This window comes from Sabethes cyaneus, chromosome 1, assembly GCF_943734655.1.
Source record: "Sabethes cyaneus chromosome 1, idSabCyanKW18_F2, whole genome shotgun sequence".
NCBI classification, from domain to species: Eukaryota; Metazoa; Arthropoda; class Insecta; order Diptera; family Culicidae; genus Sabethes; species Sabethes cyaneus.
This window is the reverse complement of record NC_071353.1, coordinates 122,039,093-122,056,620: the sequence shown is the minus strand read 5'-3', so window position 1 is coordinate 122,056,620 and position 17,528 is coordinate 122,039,093. Positions and strand designations below refer to the sequence as shown.

Sequence of the window (17,528 nt, the reverse complement as noted above, 5' to 3'; positions counted from 1 at the left end):
TATTTTACTTTTAGGGTGGTTAATCAAAGAATCGTTCATACCATAAGAAAGAGCTTTTTACGCTGTGAAATTTCTCTGAACATAGCTAACCAGTATAATCAACCATTTCGGCGCAATTATAAAACGCGTGTTTTCATACCTGTGGGACCTATACTGTGAACAGGTGACAAATGTCCAGAGAGGTAGAAGGAAGTGCGAAATGTCTTAAAAGTGATCGGAATGAAATATATCAGTTCGTTCTAAGTTATCTGCAGAAAAATAAAACTTTTAAAAATAGCCGATTTTGTCACTGTCCCGTTTTTGTCACCCCTAAATTCATCATGTGGGTGACAAAATCGGGTCATTACTGTATAACATAAACACATAACGATATAATAATATTATCTATTACACTATTCTCCTTAACGTGTTTACCTATAAATTGGGTTGAATTAGTTAAAACTTGGTTAAAACTACTTAGAATGCCCTTAAATTGTACAAATGCAGACTTTGAGTTAAACATTTGACCAATTTCGTTCACTTTTGATGAGTCAATTTTGGTCTCATTTTACCAATTTTTTTTTTATTGAACAATTCTGAATTTTAGTGCGTTAACTTCATCAACATTCTGAGTCGTTTTAACAAAGTTTTAGTTCAATCCATCCTATTCGCCTTGCCAAAAAAGTAGTAGCAGGAAGGACCCTTTATTAGCAATCATAGATTTGTTCGGTTTAATCAACCATACTGAAGAATTCACGAAGTATTGTGATCTTCTGCTCACAAAAATATTAGAGTAAGGAGGGGCAAAAGTGCGATGGGGGTAAAAGTGCGATTCAATGATTTATCGGTGCGGATTCCGAGTAGATTGACTACATTGGCATGGATGGGTGATTACTTTGACAGCTTGGATCTAACGTAAACTTTGGTTGTTTAGGTTTTGGTTGTGGGCGGTTTTGATGTAATTTTTCTTTGTACGGCAAATACGACACCAACAGGAGGATATTCCTATTTGTGGAAAATTTGTAGCAACGTTTTACATTACTCACATATCTGTTTTGAAAATACGGTGAAAAGAATTTACAAAATATATTTCGCTTTTCCATAATTTAATTAAACCCCGTCAAGCACCTAGCGGGGTAAAATAGCGATTAACGGACGGGGCAAAAGTGCGATTCATGGACGGGGCAAAAATGTATAGTTAATTATATACAGTTTTAGGCACTATATTACAGATACTAGAAATAGAAGATTTGCAGGAAACTGTGTGCTCTACAGATGTTGGCCGAAGGAAAACAATGTCTTTCCGCTGATGAAACAAAAAACAAACGTTTGGTAAAGTTTCGATCTGACGGAGGCTGCAATACTCCAGCGCGCGCAAAATAGGAAAGGTGCAAATTGAGAATATTTCTTACCGAAACATACCGCAGATTGAAGATAATATGGTTTTGCTAGCTACTGCTGTGCTAATTTCGTGGATTCGAGCTTCGCACTTTTGCCCTGCGGTATTCGCACTTTTGCCCCGCTAGTGGGCTAAAAGTGCGAATCGGCACTTGATCAGAAAAATGAAGAATTTATTTTGCTTAACACTATTATTCCAGATGATTTATAGTTGAATGTAAAGACATTGAGTTAGGGGCCATCCATATACCACGTGGACAACTTAGAGGGGGGTGGGGGGTACGTGAATGTCCACACTTGTCCACGGAAGGGGGGGAGGGGGTATAGAAAATGTCCACGTGGACAAGCGACATTTTTTGCAATAAATAGAATTTCAATTTGTGCCTTTTGAATTAATTAAAATTAGGTCACTACGTGTATTGTACTTTGCCTTACAATCAAATGCACCTCGCCACGAAAAAGAAAATCCATTGACAGCGTATTTGAAAAATAACTTCTTAAAATTTCTTGAACCACAACGGAGAGGTCTTGTGATGTGTTATAGTCAGCGACCAAGCTAAGGTACTCTGGTTGGACAGGGGTTGAAGCAGACGAATCTTCAAGCGAAGGTCAAGCTGGAACATGCTTTCCTGTAGTCCATCATTTATTTGCAGTGGACAAGATTAGCATGGATAGAAGAACTAGATCTAGATAACATGCCTAGTTTAGCTTGCTTTTACGTAAGCTTTTTTCTTAATTTTTTTAAATTACAGAATAACGCAAATGAAAACAGAATTGAGTATAGAATTTCACATAAGAAAAAAAAATGTCCTCGTGGACAAACAATGGAGGGAGGTGAGGGTTGAGTCGATGTCCACGCTTGTCCACGGAGGGGGAGGGGGGTGTTAAAAATTGGCATTTTGTGTCCACGTGGTATCTGAATGGCCCCTAATTTCACTTTTTGCACTAACGTAAGAACTGATGACATTATTAACACTATTAATGTTTGTAAGAACGTGTTGTGCCATGTGTTAATAGTGAATTTCGTTAAATTAACGTGAAGGTGATGCGAAGAATTAGAATGCAATGCAATGGACGAATGTCATATTCAGCCGAAAATATTCACGGCCTTAACCCTAGATATACCAGACTAGTCATTTTGACTGGTCGTGCAATTTCAGTTTGAAATTTCTACAACATATAACATTTTCTTTCAAAAACGATGTTATGACTTTTGTAGCTATAAGTGGAGAATACATTTTATGAACTTAATGTTGCTTTATATATATTAGTAACAAATATAACTTTTGTGCTTGCCACTTATACCAGCACCAGTCAAAATGACTGCGGCATGATTCTATAAAGAAATGTAGCATTTCGGGAGAACGGGTAAGACCGAAGCATGAAATTATTCAGTGAAGTGCCGTTCTTAATGGTACTTGGCCATTTTTGTAGAGTTTCGTCGATAGTCGGTCCTTTTCAGCTGTTCTATTCTTCAACTGACCGATTTCTCGCGGGATCTCTTTGAGATCGGAAGTCGAAGCGCCTATAGGCTCTCCTACGTTGACTTTTGCTCCATTTCCTTTTGCTATATCGCAATTGAGATCCCTATCAAAGAGCTGCTTCCACTCACCACCCACCTCGCGCTCGTTTGTGGCCAGGTTTCCCTCCTCGTTCCTACACATGCCAGGCTTCGTTGTGTATCCTTTACGAGATTGGTTCACCTTCTCAAAGAACTTGCACATCTCAGTAGCCTGAAATAGTGGTTCTCGCTCCCCGTCCGGCGTTTTGCGGCCTCACTGATGGCCGAACGTATCCTGCTCCATCTATCTTCGAGGGTCGAAGCACCTGGCCACAGAGAAAGGCACGTAGTATGCGCGCATAGTTCTCAGCACCTTGCGGGTTGTCTAATTACCGAATATTTAACTGAGGAGGGTGGCTTTGTCGCGAGATATATACCGTCGATAATTTTGAGCGCACGTGTACTGCTGCTATGGTAATGATCTGAGTCGATATCCGTACCCCGTAGGGAGTGTACGTTGGTGATTGTCGAGAAAACCCGGCCTTGGATGAGAATATGGTCGATTAGATTCAATTTTAGTTGGTCAGGTGATCTCCAGGCGGTTTTGTAGATCTTTGCGGGCAAAGAATGTGTTTCTGATTCCCAGGCTTCGGGAAGCTGCAAACTTGATGCATCGCTGACAGTTATCACTATACATTTCTTCCCTGTCGATCTGAGTGTTCATGTCCCTGATGACGATGATATCTCGTGGCCAACAGCAATCGTCAGTTGCCTCTAGTTGGACATAGTACGCTTTCTTCTCGTCGTTGGGTCTACCTTCGTGTGGCCAGTGCACGTTTATGATGGTGTAGTTGAAGAAATGGCCTATTATCCTCAACACACACATCGTCTCGCGATCCTGCATTCTGCCCATCACTACGAAGCCCGTTCCCAGCTCGTTGGTTGTTCCACCGTTCAGGCAAAATTGAACCTTGCCTCCACGGATCCCCCACACCTTCCCGCCTTTGCGACAGATCTCCTGTAGTGCCACTATGCCGAACTTTTGCGGTTGTAACTGAACGAGCAACGCCCTGTCGTCAGCCACGAAATTTAGGGATTTACAGTTCCAGGTAGGAAGCATCCATTCCAAATCCTTGTTTTATTGCCTTTGTCCATGCTACATGTTCCGAGTTAAATTTTCTTGATTTTTCGTAATATTTTAGATATAAAAAGCTTGCCTTACTAGGGCTATGCTACCGAGTCTCATGATGGGGCTGCCATCGTATAGTGCCGAGACAAGACAATGCCTTCTTGGCTGTCGGTATACAACCTTAGTTTTCACCAGGGTTGGTTACCACATCTCCGCTAAGGTTGCTCGTATTCCGGCTAGTAAGGTAATCAATCTATTTTGGACACCATCTGTAGCTGTACATAATTTTGACACTTACAGCAAACTCAAGTGAAAGTGTCCAAATTATGTACGGCTGCAGATGAGGTCCAAAACAGGTTGGTTACCCTACCACGAGGAGGTGGAGTTACAAGTTGCTGGATAAGAGGCTAAGGATCAGTATGGGGTCTGTGTTACACATTATTCAGTCGTTCACCAACCGATTCTTATCCACCAGTCATTTTGACTGGTTTTGGTATAAATAGGTATGTTTAAAATGCTGGTATATCTAGTGTTAAACTTGCACAAATATTCGGTACATGCTGTCCTTACTTGCTGCAGCTCGTTTGGACTCAACTAAGGGATAATTCCTACTAGTCAGTAAACCTAGGCAGGGAGCTCCGTAGGCGCAAGGTTATCGAGTCTGCTTTGACAATCGAGTGGTTGTGGGGTCGAATCTTAGTAGAATCATTTTCCCCTTATTTACCCTTTCTTCATGCCCTCTGAAGCCTCTTGACAGTGCAAATGTCCCTCCATAGTTAAGTGTACTGGTCAGAGATACGAATGAGTCCTCGCCAGGGACGGCTATAATATGGGATAGTACTGGTAGCGAGGAATAAGTGGGTAAAGTATATCAAGCTGTGAAGGAAGGGTGAACCCCAATACGCACAACCACGCATAAAATATAATAAGCATATTGCTCACTCAATAGCGATTACAGTAGACTCTCGGAAAAGTTAATCGATTGGTGAATCGGTCGATTAACTTTTCCGAACTATTAACTTTTCTGAGTAGTCCTAAAAGTCATTGAAAATGAATAATACAAAAGCTTAAAATGCATTCCGGGATATAGGATACATGTTTTTATGTACCTGGAAGTTGTAATGGAAAGAAATATGTAGCAATATCTTTATGAAATAATACTTAGTTTCATAGTTTTTCATAAAATAATATCTTTCACTAAGTTTAAAACAGTCGCTTACACTAGTTTACTTTTGTTTTTTCGTAGTCTACGTTTTGATTAAAAATAAGCGTTCGCGCTAATTTTTAGTTCCTTGCTGTTCCTTCTTTTGCATTTAAAATTCAATCTGAATTTGCGCTTTTCCAGTATATTTCCAAAAACCCTGAAGTAACTATATGCCCGTATTGAACTATTGTTGCAACTGTCCGATACAAGAGTTTAATTTAATCCCAGTTATGATGCGACTCTGTATGAAGCCGGACACCAAACAGATACAATTTACACTGGCCTTAACCCATCTCTCGACCGTGTTGATAATCGATTATAATTTATTGTTGGCTAAAAGCAATCGCAGAGTGCTTCAAGTGTTTTCGTTGGATTAGCTTAGCTTTGCTTAAGTTGCACTCCGTGATTGGTTAAACCAGTCAAACTACGCAAAGAACCAATTGGATGGTTCTTGGGAGTTGCATGACATTCTCATTGTACAACTGTTACTGATTCAATACTTTGAAAATTGGTTGAAATTTTTGAGGTTGTATTTCAGACGGACGGACTACGCGATCAATTGTTGAGTTCCAATACAGAATGTCCTCAATAGGTGGGGAGAAAAGCCCGCTAATTATCCTCATTGTGATGTTAACTGGTCCAGGGTTAAATTTGGGAAGTTGGCCACTTTACTCTCTCTAAGCACACTGCTTCAAACAAAATTAATTCTCGTCTGTAATCTAACTACTGATATTAAAATTTTATTGACAATAGTTATCCGCCTCTAAGATTATAGTCATTTATTGCCCTTCGGTATGTTGGATAAATTATCGCATTTCAATGCCTTTTTTCCTAAAGTATTATTTGCATTTTTTTTTATTTAAGGGCACATTACATTAAATTTGGTGACTATTAAATCATAATTGTGTCATTACATTTGTTTCCTATTTTCGTTTTGTTTATGTTTGGAGTTGTCTCATTTCTTAACTTTTAAATCTGAAAAATATTGAGTCATATTTATTACTGAAAACACCCGGACGATACCTCAATAGATAAAAAATACACGTTGAAGTCATAATGTTCATACGCTACATTTCCCGAAGAAGCTTTTTCGGAATCATAATGAATCAAATCCCATCATACAGAAGTATAAAAGGTATATAGTGATTCTATATGGTATTTAATTAATAAAATCTTTTAGGTGTTATAAAAGAGATACCATATATTTACACCAAAAAATTAAACATTATTTATGATGTTTCATTATATTTTTGACGCAGGCTATTATAGTTTTTTAAAAATTTGGCTGAATTCTTTGAAGTCATTTTCTTCCACAGCACAGACGTTACAACTGTTCTCGGTCTGATTACTTAATTATTACCACTAACATGTATTATGTTCAAAATTTTAATGTTGTAGAATTTTTTGATATACAGTAAGATTTCGAATTTGGCAACAAATACGTGTCGCCTATGTTGCCAAAATCGTAACCCTTTTTCGATATGAAAAAATTTAATGTAAATGCTTTAGACGTTGACTAAATATCATTAATCAACGATTGCAACCATTTTATGTTTAAAAAGTCCAACAAGAGCTATCCGTACGGTAAAAATAAGTTATTGATGCCCTGCGGTGAGACGTAGTCCAACGGCAATAAAAAAAATTATTGTTCGAAACCACATAACTTTTTTTCATGAACATACTCTGGGCATCATTTTTTCGTCATTTAAAGCGTGTATGCGGAAACTGATTGATATTTAAGCATATTTTTGGAAGTGAAATATCTTGTGTTGCCAAAAACGAATACTTTTGTTGCCAAAATCGAGGCATGCCAAAATCGAACCATGCTAAATTCGAAATCCAACTGTAGCTCATTTGTATAGTGGAACGAAACTAATAGAGTGGGATATGAAATTTGAAATTCCTTGATTGTGTTTGTAGTAAAAGTTTTTTTTGCAATATAAAATAGCAGACCTATCAAAAAATGTTCCCCTATATGATAAAATGGTAACCACCTTAAAATGTTTGTTTTGCTGAATTCCGAAAGTGTGTCCTCATTCGTAGTTCTTAGATTGCTATTCTCTAACCGTTTAAGACGCGCAGTTCGAGCATCCGCGTCGAGAACGCACATCCAACGGGTGCGCGAGGTCTACCTCGGAGTCGCCGGCATCTATCGGATTCACTGCTGAATATTGCTTTCGCTCACTTTATTGAATCGTACGCTGCTTTGAAGTCTATAAATAGATTGTGCGTCTGAGCCTGCAAAAGGAACTCTTGAAATTGGTCTAGGAGCTGTCGTCAGGTGAACGGTTGGTCCGTTGTGGAACGTCCCTGTCGAAAATTACACCAAGGTCAAGGCAGGTTTTTTTCGAGAAATTTTTTGATATGGCTCAATACAATTTAACTTCTAAAATTAGCCAGGCGGCCGACAACGAGCTAGTTAGGGATTGAGAACGTTGAAACGGCTATTCTAAAATTAAATAAATTAATGGGTAATGATAAAAAAGAAAAAGAAAAAAGATTATTTTGTTTGATAATATAACCAATTATAACCAATTATATAACCAGAGTGCAGTGCAATGCATACAAAGTATTTCCGGATTGAGACTATTTGAAGTCATGTTAGTATTTTGTATGTTGCCTTGAATTGTAATTAACTGGTCATAAACATGCATTGAATGCAGGATCCATTGAACTTTAATGCTCAAAAGCTGCTGAAAATGATACTGAACAAGTCGTTTCACTCTTTTAATGCCAATATTATCTGAACTAATATCTAAGCTCGGACATCACATCCATAACTTATTATTACCTTTTTTCTCCTTTGAGGAACAAGAGGAAACAATGTTGAAACATTAAATTGTCATAAAATAGTGGTTATATATGATTTCCATACGCATTTTCTTTAAGTTCCGCAAACCGCGCTGGATGATGGTGAAAGTGTCCATTGGATTTGGTTTCATTATTTGCGCGAGTTTGTTCGTCACAATCTCTGTAACTGGAATGACGACATACTTTCACTGTGGTGGACATGATGCGAGGATCGTTCGAAAGCCATCACTGCCAAGGTCGTTCGGTTCCATGAACTTGAGCGATCTCTGCGTTGGTTGGTATTTCGACTCGTTTTTTTCCACTTCGTTTTAAAGCAACACACGAGATTTAACTTAATGATAGTCAGGTAATACAGCGATTACTTTTAAACACGAACTCCAGCAAATTGTTCACGTAATCGAAACAAAACAAAATTAAACCTACAAAGAAGCCTTTCAACTTGTTCGCCAAAACCTTGCGCATCAAAGTGAACATGTACGGGGCAACCGAATGTGCCCACCTGAAATCCACCAAGTGCAGTAGCCTCCGTGAGTCTCATCATAATCCGTACCAGAACCAGTTTCCACCCAGAACCTCCCGCACGTCTTTACCGTGCCCTAGTTCATCGCTAGCTGGTGCGGCTGATTGCGAGGCAGTCAACAATAACCGTCGGGTCCGAGTCATTGAACCTAAGAAGCTTGATCTCCAGAACTCGTCTTTCGTTCACGTGGCTCAGTAACTATTTCTTCATATGGGCGTGGTAAAGACCCAAATCCCAGCTTTAGTCGAGACGACGGAAAAGTCTAGATTCTCGCTGGCGTAAAGTCTAGATCACGCACCACACGCACTGTAGCCAACTCACGTATGCAATCAACCGAAAAAGAGAGAAAGAGCCACACAGCAAGAGAGTTTCAGTTTGTTGCTCATTCGACACGCGGAAGAAGAGTTCATTGACATCGCGGACGCGTGACGGCGGCTCAAGCCGGTAAACAGTACATAGCGAAAAATACGCCGGCGTGAACTGCCAAAAACAAGCGCCATACATCAACTATTATAAGATAGTGTCAACGTTATTGATTAAACGAACATTAATATGCAGCTTGATTCGCCATTCCAGCACCTCGTCCTGGCAGTAGGGGTCTGTTTCCGATCGAGCATCATTCCTTTTGGCTATGTTAAGTCATCTGTCGTAAACAATGACGACGATGCGTTCTGAATTCGTTTCGTTTACTTGTTGGTGTCCGAGTCTCAGTACCTGCTAGTAAATTTCCATTCGAGTTCAGTATAGCGGGCAGCGCAAACGCAATTATGCCGCAGATTGACCGCGCCACCACCACGACCAGCTGAAACAACAGTAGATACATATGTATGTGCGAAGAGATATGTACGTACAGATGAGTGGAATTATCGAATGAACTTGGATCGTGCTATTGTGGGTCAAAGTAAGTACCCACCCATACTTATGTGCGCCATCGTCATTTTCGAGTTAACCAAATTGAAGTAACTGATCAGATGAAATTTCCTTTTTTAATCGGTTATTTTTTGTACGGATAGATTAGGCCATTGCAAATTATTTTTAAAGTTTTTGTCGCTCCCGCCCCCCTCCTTTGGAAATTGGCTTGAAAAATCGGGGGGCAAAAAAATAATTTGTAGGATAAGGATAACTTTTCAACTTTTTTTTAAACCAATTGTCTGTGGGCTCTACAGTCTGAAAAACTCGAAAAATGAGTGTACGAGTTGAGTTAATGCTTCTAGCACGAAACAGAAATGGAAATTCGAACAATGGAATTTCCGAAAATCGTCCAAAAAAATTTTCCTTCCATTTTGTCTTTTTAGTAGATTTTTGCATGGAAAATAATAACTTATTATAAGCAAGAATAGATTCGGTTTTCACGTTTAAACTTTAAATAAAAATGCGTAAAACTCATGTTTATTTTTGCTCGATTCACTTTGTGTTTTTTCGCTGCCCCCCCTTCAGTGGCCGAACACCGGAAGGACAAAAACTTTATAAAATAGTTGTAATGGCCTTACTGAAAGTTTTACGAAAGGCAACAAATTAATTTGACATTGGTTTCGTTTTGAAAAATCATTTTGCGTTTAGTCTGAGATAGTCTGCGGTTGGATCTCCGATGATTCACAACCAAATTCTTTTAATTTCTGGATTTTTTCCAGACCATTATATTTTTCAGTATCAATTCCACTAACCACATGTTTATGGGAGCTGAAGGAACAGCAATTACATACGCGTTTCCATTGAATCACTCGAAGAAGACAAAAGTTATTTTTGTTATTATTTTTTCCAAAAAATCTCAATCATTTCTAGTAATACCTTGATATTTGAATCAATTATCTCATAATTGTCACCACTTAAAAACGAGGAAATTACTTTTTGACGATTTTTCATCTTACTGATGAATAATAGGGTCACTAGTACTGTAAAAACTAGTAAAAACTTAGAAAGTAGCATCTGAATAAAAAAATGCAGTCTAAAATTTTCCAATAAAGAACCAGTTCAAACGGGTTTTTGGTGAAGTCATGAATTAATCGAAATCCTGTCTCTCCAATAAAGAAGAGCAGTACTGTGCAAGTGCACACTACTGAATAATTGTCAAACGTTATGTCTAATTTAAGTCATTTATAGCAGTACGTTTGCTAAGAAAATATGACGTATGTTACAATTTTTGCATCATGCCATCATACCAATATATCAATATTGAAAACGAAATAATGATTGAAACGATTGGATCTATAGATCATGGATCAGTCCAAAAGTTTTAATCCCTAAGCAAAGCCTTGTTGTATAGTAAAATGAACACGGTTTCGTATCGAAGCGGTCAGCTTGTACAAACCTGATTTCCTTATAGGAATCACATCCTTCAGGTTGACGCAATAAAGGGTGTCCCACTTCAAATTGCACCACGGAAGAAACGCTGCAGTAAATTACCTAATTGACCGATCCTTCTCAAACTTTCAGACAATAAAATATAAGTAAGCTTTTGTCATATTTATTTCATTCAACTTCAATACCATAACCGTATGCTAGCACCTTACGCTTAACTCCACTCATAAGATTCTGTATCATCCATGATGAGACAAAGAGGCTTTGTCAGCATTTAGGTGTACAGTTTCCGGGTCCATGACTTTCCCACTGTATTTTGCCGTTCGTCACGATTTGGAGCCTTCTGCACTTTGTACGTATGCTGTCCCTCTCGGTCCTTGGGTCTCTGAACGAAAGACTTGGACGGATTCAACTTTTTGGGCACATCCCTGACCGACCTGGGATTACGCTTAAACGCTTTCACGACACGTTTTGACCCTAACCACTAATAGATCATCCATTCTGGCCGCATTTCTCCTTCCGTTCGATGCTCAGTCTCGTAGTAACGTTTAATCGCACGACTCACCGAGTCCGAGTTGTTTGCCGATGTCCCGATGAGAGAATTGAGGATTTTCATAGCAATGAGTCTATCATGTCAAAAAGAGTTGAAGATATTCAACGATTGGTCATGCTTCTCAACTCTTGTATGAAGGGCCAAAAGGGAATTGGTCGATAAGCAACATCACTTACACGTACCAGGGATTTAGAGAATCTCCTTCCAAGAGCTGAGTAGCTTGAGTCAATCGTTGAATAAACCGCCTTAATGCAGAATGACTCCAGCAGGTAGGGAGAAGGACCCGCGCATTATCCACGATGTGTTGTTAGTCGGGCCAAGATTAACCCTAGAAAGTTGACTGTTTCACTCTCCCTAGGCCCACCGCTTCAAACAAGTGCTCTGATGGTCCCTCCCTCTTCCCCATTCTAGTTTATTTATGAAATGTGGTATATATGGATAAAAATAGAACAATCTCATCAGCAGTCTTTCGAATGGAATAGAGTTGCGTCCTTCTAGTTTCCATAAGTGCTTCTAATAATTAATTTATTTTTTCTTCTGGTATCCAATACCCATGTGCAGTATTAACACTCGTATTGGCCAAAGCTTTATATAGGAGGAGGTACTTCATAAGCTAAAACGAAAAAAATAATTAAAATAACTTATTTTATGCTTACCTATTAACAAGGTCGTGTGGCTCCGCCGTCTGCCCAAAACCTCGATTTTGAGATCAGGCAGCCGGAAACCACCCAGTATCGCACCTCCTAGCTTGGCTACTCAATAGAGCATTACCGGGTATGGCCACGTGGAGACGCTAGGTAGGGGCTTGGGATAGAATTGAGGATTTTCCAAATTGCGCAAAAACAATTCGTGACGTTGCTTTTCAGGTGACGTCATTTTTTTCAATTTTCGAAAAGCTGACAGCGATACAAATACAGTGTAAGGAATACACTCTAAAATACTTCTACCCAAATTTTCAAAACAAAATACCAAATGGGTAATTTTCTACAACGTTTTTTTCCATGATGCAATTTAATGTGGGACACTCTTAAACCATTTTTTTGTACACAAATAATGCCTAATTTTGAAGAATTAATATGGAATTAATCATATAACTTGTCCATCGCCAGCGGTCACTGTTTTTCTTTGGCATCGAAAAAAAATCGTCCTTCAGAGCCAAATACCAATTAAGACAATTTCTGATATCAGCGATAGAAATAATTGGTAGTCTGGCTGGCTGGACGGCGCAAAGTTGGTTGAGTGTGAAAGGGCAGGGTAAAACTTCCCAGTGACGAGAACAGCAACAGTGGGAATTTCACGATGGATGAATGCTCGTTATCGTTATGATTTCGACAACTAACCAATGAATGGTACAACAATGCAATATTTATGTGTCATTGAACTGTTACAGAGCGTATGTTAATGAGTTATCTGTCGGAAAAGCTCACCCTGAAAATATACTAAATATGTAATAACTACTCATTCGCTTCTTTCCCCGTTGGTTGGTTTCTTTTACGGAACTTTCAATCCATAATCCATAATATTGCAAATTACGTTGTCTCTTATGACGTTTATCTATTCCCATCCATTTAAGTTCAGCAACATACAGCAGCACAGCAGTTTTATCTGATGATCTTTACATTTTATATTTTATGTCCTCTCGATTCAGCATATTTGAATGTCCTATATTTATTTTATATATTTTCATCATCACGTGACGTTTTGTTTATGATATTATTTCCTATTCTCCAACCTGTTCATCTTGCGAATATAACCACTATACATATGACTGGTTGGAGAAAAAAACAGTACAGGAGGAAGCAACGAAAAGGCCAACCAGCTGCTGCCTGCCTGCCGAGCCCTGTGTGCCTATAAAGTGTAACAATTATAATTTTCCACCATAATAAGTGGCATGCAGTTGCGTTCGACTTCGCTGGCCGCCGGCAGCACTGAGAGCCATAACTATATAATAGATAATCACATCAGCTGAAAATTAGCGCTAATCCTTGAGACTAATTGGCTCTCCCTTTGTTCTTTTTTTTTCTCTCTCTTCCCGATTTTGCAGTGCGCGGCTACGACAACCATGCTAAGTGCGGTCTGGTGTGGATTCCGCACGTGGTTGCCTACCGGTGCCGGACCTGTGGAATCTCGCCCTGTATGTCCATCTGCCGGGATTGCTTCAAACGAGGCAACCATACCGATCACGATTTCAACATGTTCCTTTCGTTAGCCGGTGGAGCCTGTGACTGTGGGGACACTTCGGTAATGAAGGCCGACGGTTTCTGCAGCGATCACGGGATTAACCACCGACAGCACAAGGCACCGGTGCCGGACGATCTGATGGTGGTAGCAGAAGCAATGATGCCTCGCCTGCTATTGCGGTTATTGTTACACTTCCGCAATCATAGCGCTAAAATACATAACTCTGCTGTATATAGCCGGACGGCAAAGTACTGCGACGACTACTGCAGTATGCTGATGGAGTTCAACAACATGGGTGAACTGATGCGGAGGGTAATGACCAAAGCGCTGATTGACGAGGATACCTATCGAAAGCTGGTAGATCCACCTTTCGCTTTCAACCAGTACGGGGATCTCTTGAAACAGAGCAAGGCTAAATATGAAGATGCAGTACAATCGTTCCCTTCGCCGGAGCCCCCCGACGAATATCGCCACTTGCCGGCGCTTGGGGAAACCATTGTCCATAAAACTCTGCTGCAGGAGTTTATATTCTGGACATTCAAGTACGAGTTTCCACAAAACATTGTTTGCTTCCTACTAAACATGCTTCCCGACCAAGATTATAAGGTAGGGTTTTGAAACACCATTCGCCATGTGTAGAGAAATAACTATAAAATTTGTTACAGGAACATCTAACGCGAACATTCGTTATGCATTACTGTCGAATACCGAGCGTATTGGAAATGTCCAACGATCCAGACACACTTAGCAATCGGGTGGTCCATATGAGTGTTCAGCTTTTCTCCAATGAAAGCCTTGCCCTGAAGATGGTTGAAGAGCTCAGTCTTCTGCATGTAATGATCATCAGTATGCGACAGATGATGTCGAAAATTCTAACACCGAATACACTGCACGGTAGGTTCACTTTTTTTTTTTGCTAATTAAGTTGCATTTTAACTTACTGTACCAATTTTCTTTTAGATCCGGACAAAAATTTTCACTTTGTGGTCGATTGTGCCAAACGCGTTATGAAGGACCACTGCTACTGGCCACTGGCATCCGATTTTAATAACGTTCTGTCCCACGAATCAGTCGCTCTGGTATTTCTCAAAGACGATAATTTGATTGATATGTGGTTTCAGTTTCTGTCGATGCTGCAAGGTAAGTAATCTATTATCATTTGGGGTCAGATTATCAAAACCCCTCAAAAAATTTTATATGTAACTCAGTTGAGGGCTACCGCTCTCCAGTTCCTCAGATACCGAGTACTTTCCACCAGAGCTTGTTCCACCTGGTCTAACCATCTTGCTCCTTGCGCTCCTGGTCGTCTTGTTCCTACCGGATTTGAGGCGAACGCCATCCTTGCAGGGTAGTTGTCCGGCATTATTGCAACATGCTCTGCCCGTCGTATCCGTCTGGCTTTAGACACCTTTTGGATACTGGGTTCGCCATAGAGCTGTGCGAGTTCATGGTTCATCCTCCGCCTCCATACTCCGTTCTCCTGTACACCGCCGAAGATCGTTCTTAGCACTCGTCGTTCGAAAACTCCGAGCACTCGCAGGTTCTCCTCGAGCATTGTCCATGTTTCATGCCCGTAGAGAACAACCGGTCTAATAAGCGTCTTGTATACACTTTGTGCGGCGACTTAGTCTGCTCGACCGCAATTGCTTGTGAAGCCCATAGTAAGCACGACTTCCGCTGATAATACGCCTCCGAATCTCACGGCTGGTATGATTGTCCGCCGTTACCAGTGAGCCAAGGTAGACAAATTCATCGACTACCTCAAACTCATCGCCGTCGATCAATATACTACTGCCCATGCGGCGTCGTCAGGCCTCGGTTTCACTGGCCAGCATGTACTTTGTTTTAGATGTATTTACCTTTAACTCAATCTTTTCTGCTTCGCGTTTTAGTCTGGTGTACTGTTTAGCCACTGCCACAGATGTTCTGCCGATAATATCCATGTTATCGTGCCCCGCGTGTTGATGTCGGTTCATAACACCTTGTAGCGCTATATTGAACAGCAGGCATGAAAGATCATCACCTTGTCGAAGCTCTCTGTGTGATTCGAATGAACTTGACAATCCACCCGAAATCCGAACACAGCACTGTGTACCATCCATCGTAGATTTAACCAGTTTGAGGAGCTTGGGGAAGCTGTTCTCGTGCATGATTTTCTCTAGCTCTTTCCGGTCGATGGTATCATATGCGGCTTTGAAGTCAACGAACAAATGATGCGTGGGAACTGCATTTACGATCCTTTTGGAGGATTTGCCGCAGTGTAAATATTTGATCCGTTGTAGACCGACCTTCGGGAAGCCGGCTTGATAAGATCCCACAAATCGGTTCGCAATTGGTGATAGTCGGTGGAAAATGATTTGGGACAACACTTTATAGGCGGCATTGAGAACGGTGATCGCTCGATAGTTCTCACAGTCCGACTTGTCGCTCTTTTTATAGATCGGGCAGTTAACCCCATCTTTCCACTCCTCTGGTAGCTGTTCCGTATCCCTAATTCTAACAATTAGCCAGTGCATACTACCGGCCAGCTTTTCTGGTCTCATTTTAATAAGCTCCGTTCCGATGCCATCTTTCCCAGCTGACTTGTTGTTCTTTAGCTGCATGATGGCCTCGTTGGGACTGGCACCTCTTCCCCGTTTGTTGCACCGACCGTCGAAATCGCTTTCCCCGCCGCCATGGTTCTCCGGTTGAATGCCATTCAGGTGTTCATCGAAGTGCTGCTTCCACCTATCGGTCACCTTACGATCGTCCTTCAGAATACTACCAGTCTTATCCCGACACATTTCGGCTTGTGGCACAAAGCCTTTGCGGGATCCGTTCAGTTTCTGGTAGAACTTTCGCGTTTCCTGAGAACGATGCAGCCGCTCCAGCTCGGCATATTCCTGTTCTTCCAGGTAGCGCCTTTTCTCCTGAAAGATTTGGCTTCGTTGCGTCTTCTTCTGATTGTGTCTTTTCACGTTCTGACGTGTGGCACTGCGTATCTTGGTCGGCCGCGCAGCGTTCTCCTCATCCATCACCCTCCTACATTTATCGTCAAACCAATCGTTTCGCTGATTCCGGACCACATGCCCGATGGAGCTCTTCGCTACACTGCTGATGACTGTTTTGATGGTGTTCCAACAGTCCTCGAGAGGGGCTTCGTCCAGGTTGTCCTCTTCCGGCAGTGCAGCTTCGAGTGAATGCGCGTAGTTTGCGGCGACGTCTGGCTGCTTCAGCCGCACGAGATCTAACCGAGGGTGGCGTCGGTACCGAATGTTGTTCACAACGGAGAGTCTTGGGCGCATCTTAACCATCACTAGGTAGTGGTCCGAGTCAACGTTAGCGCTTCGATAGGATCTGACGTCGATAATGTCTAAGAAGTGCCGACTGTCGATCAAAACGTGGTCGATCTGTGATTCTGTCTGATTTGGTGGCCTCCAGGTGTACTTGTGATGGATTCTGTGCTGGAAAAAGGTACTACGTACGGCCATATTCTTGAAGGTGGCAAAGTCGATAAGTCTTAGGTCCATTTCATTGGTCCGCTGGTGTGCGCTGAATCTTCCAATCACCGGTTTGTATTCCTCCTCTTGGCCGACCTGAGCATTGAAAGCATTGAGCATTGAGCCCATCCCCGATGACAATCTTGATATCATGTTTTGGGCAGCGGCCGTATTCACTCTCCAACTGCGCGGAGAATTCATCTGTGTCGTCATCGGTACTTCTGAGGTGAGGGCTGTGCACGTTGATGATGCATATGTTGAAGAATCGGCCCTTGATTCTAAACCTGCACATTTGAGTATTGATTGTCCACCACTCAATCCCCCGTTTCCGCATCTCGCCCATCACTATGAAAACTGTACTCAACTCGTGTGGGTTGCCACAGCTTTGGTAGATGGTATGTCCATCTTTGAACGTACGTACCGTTGAGATCTTCTTCTAGCACTCCTCCCGCAGCGCTACGACGTCGAAATTGCG

The 17,528-nt window shown here is 41.2% G+C and overlaps 1 protein-coding gene across 1 annotated transcript in view; it reads left to right on the top strand.

Moving 5' to 3' along the window:
- LOC128732573 (E3 ubiquitin-protein ligase Ubr3) overlaps positions 1-17,528 on the top strand; it is a 111,186-nt gene that overhangs the window by 59,746 nt on the left and 33,912 nt on the right. Inside the window, exons 3-5 of the mRNA XM_053825847.1 lie at positions 13,438-14,180; positions 14,240-14,468; positions 14,535-14,714. Of these exons, the coding sequence (XP_053681822.1) occupies positions 13,438-14,180; positions 14,240-14,468; positions 14,535-14,714 (1,152 nt within the window). The remainder of the gene's footprint in view (positions 1-13,437; positions 14,181-14,239; positions 14,469-14,534; positions 14,715-17,528) is intronic.